This window comes from Nicotiana attenuata, unplaced genomic scaffold, assembly GCF_001879085.1.
Source record: "Nicotiana attenuata strain UT unplaced genomic scaffold, NIATTr2, whole genome shotgun sequence".
NCBI lineage: Eukaryota > Viridiplantae > Streptophyta > Magnoliopsida > Solanales > Solanaceae > Nicotiana > Nicotiana attenuata.
In genome coordinates, this window is record NW_017673817.1 from 99,325 (window position 1) to 103,482 (window position 4,158).

The 4,158-nt window shown below is 33.6% G+C and overlaps 1 protein-coding gene across 1 annotated transcript; it reads right to left on the bottom strand.

The window, feature by feature from the left end:
* Positions 1 to 2,791: 2,791 nt before the first annotated feature.
* LOC109217366 lies at positions 2,792 to 3,347 on the bottom strand. The gene has a single exon (XM_019381604.1). The coding sequence runs from the start codon at positions 3,251 to 3,253 to the stop codon at positions 2,828 to 2,830; it is 426 nt and encodes a 141-aa protein (XP_019237149.1). The 5' UTR covers positions 3,254 to 3,347; the 3' UTR covers positions 2,792 to 2,827.
* Positions 3,348 to 4,158: the final 811 nt, after the last annotated feature.

Sequence of the window (4,158 nt, forward strand, 5' to 3'; positions counted from 1 at the left end):
AAGACAGAAGACAGTCGGGTCCGGAGGCAATGATCTCATTTGCGGAGAAAATGGTAATCATTAAGGCAAAATAAATGTCTGTCATCCAGTACCATTCAATGATAAATATTCTACAGCATTGCGTGCATGATCCGTTAGAGTATATGAAATTCACTGCCCACCGTTACACATTATTCAATGACTCTCATAATTGTCATTTAAGAGGGGCTTGATTCTAGGACCTTGTTCCCTAGGTGTAACTATAAATAGTGACCTCTACCATCATTGGAGGAGGAAGAATTTTCTGATAAGCATACACTATATTCTATCAAAAGCTCAATAACATTTTATTTTCTTGCTTATTTATATTGTTCTTACTGCCTCCTGTAGCTCTGCGCACGGGATTAAAATATTTGCCGTTTCATTTCAATTTCAAAGCTAAGTCATATCTTTTTATCTAATTCATCTATTATTTTAGGATCAAATTAATTCACTTGTCTATAAATCATGTATAAATTCAACTATATTTGTTTTACGAGTAGACAATAAATATTATTTATCCACTATTAGTACACTGAACGTAAATTCTTTGGTCAAAACTTTGCTTGTTAATGTGGGAAAATGATGATGAAGTCACTGATTAGGTTTAAGAATTCCTTATAGATGCTGACTCAAGCCCCCACATCATCACTAAAGCTATTTTTGTGAGCATCTTTCTTTGTCATCTACTCTTTAATTTTTATTTCCATCTTTTTTTTCCCTTTTTCAATAAATTCAATATCAAGAATTTTAAAAGGTGAACTCATCAAGTTTAAATTATTTTGAATAAATGCTTTTATCAACGACTCGAGCTAACAAGTGTGAGTTGTAGCTTAAGCATTATTTTTTTTTGTGGGGGGGAAATAGCAACGTCAAATCTTCTAATCTTATTCAAATATGAAATCTAACATTTCTTTTTACATCTCTATTGTCTTCTGCATTCCATAGATATTTTACACCTTGCAAATTGGGTATTGAGATATTACAAAGGAATACATTTTAATTTTGGCAAAGAATTATGCCAATCTTATTCCATATTATCTATACTGGGGCAGGAAAAGACCATAGCGAAAATGACAACAAATCTAACCTATACTCAAATCCACATCATAATGATACTCAATAAACTGACAAACTTTTGTTTTTTTCGTTCTTTACTTTAATAGTTAAGGATAGTAAAGTTCAACACGAAAGCATAAATTCTCTTTGATGTTGACTAGAGACCAACTTGAACTAGGACATTAGCCCTTTAAACAAAATCACCAATGCAATATGATAAGAGTATGCCTCATTACCCCCCCCCCCCCCCCCATCCCAACCCCACCAAAAAAATCAACTCCAAGAAAATTGATATATTTTTAAAATTTGCTATTATAAACTTTAAAGTTATTTCTATTTTGAGAGAATTCGACCAACACAACTCTCAACAGCCTCAAAAGTTTACCTGAAACTTGGTTGTTTGTAAGTTTCTTTTATTTTTTTTAATTTCACTTCTTAAAGATATTTCAAACTATTACACCTCTCCAATATTTTATATGCTTTAAGAAATATCTAAAAAAAACAACTACTATTCAATAATACCACCACTTCACTACTGTATTCATTACTGTTGAGTTCACGTTTTTTTATGAGCCGAAGGTCTAGCGAAAATAATTGTTCTACTTGTATCAGATACGAGTAAATTTTACGTACACATTATACTCCTTAGACTTTACTTACGAGACGAGATGATACTTAATTTTTTGTTGTTGAGGCCGAGGAATATAAAAGTAGGATTAGGTTTCCATGTTTGTGAGATCTATGAACCTTTTTAGCCATGAGACCAGGGTTGGAATAAAAGAATCTTTCATAGATATCATAAATATAATCATAGTTTGTTACTTTACGATTCATCATGTTTGTTAGTATCATTTTGGCTGCACCAAAAATATCTTGAAATTCCCAAATAATTGTTTTTTACCAAATGTAACAACCAACAACCATGGAAAAATATTTCAGTTGTGAAAATAGTTACTAGTAAATATTACTCCCTCCCTCTAAAAGTAAATGTTTCAAATATTCGTCATTTAAGAAGTTCAAGATAAAATTATTTATTTTTTTCCTTTGTATCCTAAGTAATAATTGTTCTTGAAGATGAAGATATCACATAATAGAATAAATATTCATCGAAGAGATATTTTATCTTAAGATATAAATAAGGGTAAAATAATCTAATCTCTTTCTAATTAATATTTCTTATGGAACGTGTAAAAGAGAAATACAGACACATATTGAGACAGAGAGAGTACTAAATATTTTCTAAATAACTGAGCACATGGGGGTTAGCAAAAAATATTAAAATAACTGCAAACTATTACTCAGCTAAATTCCACTGGAGTAATCCATAAATTGTTCTGTTCAGTTAATTCATATAAATATCATTCAAAATTTCATTGCAGCAATAAGTATTACTACTAATATCAATAATAAGAAGCTAATTCTATTACGGTAAAATTTCTGGACAGTCACTCACTCAATTATTTTATTACACTAAAATCACTAAAGTACCAAAAAGATATTTAACTTTGTCTAAGTATGTACAAAATAAAACGTATATTCATTGACTTGTAAATATCAGCCCACATTTTTACCAAAGATTTATCTTTATACAAATTACCAAAGCTCAGAAACTGTAATGTTATCCCCTATTATATATTTCCAGAAATATAAAAAAGAAAATATAGAGCTAAAATACTCCCCCTTCCCCCCCCAAACCCCACCCCCACCCAAAAAAAAAAAAAAACCCAGTGACCACCACCACCATTACTCACTAGCTCGCCGCCGTTACAGCCAAAGCCTTCACCGGCGGCGGAGGAGGGAGTCTAGAAGAGAAATTCCTCAAAGGGGCTTCATCATCTTCATACCCGTCTTCAAAATTCAACGCGTAACTTAACGGGTCGTAACGGAACTCAGCGGAAGAGCGCCGTTTGTGTCGGTTCCCGTTACCGTTACCGATGAAATTGAATATTGTACGGCATTTATCCTTGATATCAGGGAAGTCGTTCTTGGTCCAAATCAGCGACGGGTTTTCATCGGAGGAGGGCGGAGGAGGGCGGTAGTCGAGGGAGTGAAGTTTGGTGGTGGGGGTGGTGGTGTTGCTACGAGGGTGGTGGGGGAAACAGCACGAGAAACAGAGAGAGTTTTTCAGTTTTTGTTTGAGAGAGAGTGGTGATGTGGTGAATTCGTCGTCTTCCATTGGAATAGTAGAGAATGTAGAACTTGTGAATTGTGAGGAAAAGGGTGTGGAGTATTGTATAGGGCGTCTGTTTGAGTTATTTCTATGGATATTTTTGTTCACTATATTCTTTTTCCCAAATTTGTGCCCTCTTATTTAGTGTTTAAAATCGAATCGAAACCGAAAATCGAACCGAAACCGAAGCTTAATGACTTATTGGTATCGGGTTAACGGCTTAATGGACGGGGAACGAATTAAAATTTTTTTATTAACGGCTTATCGGTTTGGGGGCGGATTACTCAATTTTCTTAACGGATAATCCGTTAACTCGTTAAGGAAATATATATATATATATATATATATATATATATATAATATAATATATATATATATATATATAAATATATATAATATTAGGCAAATTTTAATTGCTTGCTTCGCGCATTCTTTTCAATCCTATCAAACAAAAAGCAATTTACTTGATTGCTTCACGTATTCTTAACCACCTCAGTAGGTGCAGTGGAAGTACCAAAACTTAACAAACAAGAGATAGTTTAACGAGCTAGAATCTGCATTTAAAATTTGGGTTTAACACATACATCTACAGGTTTGCTTGCATGGTAAAAAAAAAAACCATCAGTCCGCACGCATTTCGGCAGTGTTCTTGGATTGTTTAGAAATTAGAGCAACATCTAAAAGAAAATTGGAGCAGTATAAAACAAGAGCAAGAAATCCCATTCTTTGACCAACATCAGCATACATTTGAAGCACGGCGAAGCAAATTTTGGACCCTCGCTAAATTTGGTAAATTGCGTCATGTGCAATATAGATTGAATTAGGCGATAAACCGCTCGATAACCGCCCGATAAAGAGCTAAAACGATACCAATCCGCCCGATATCTTATCGGGTGGCTAGCAGGATTAAT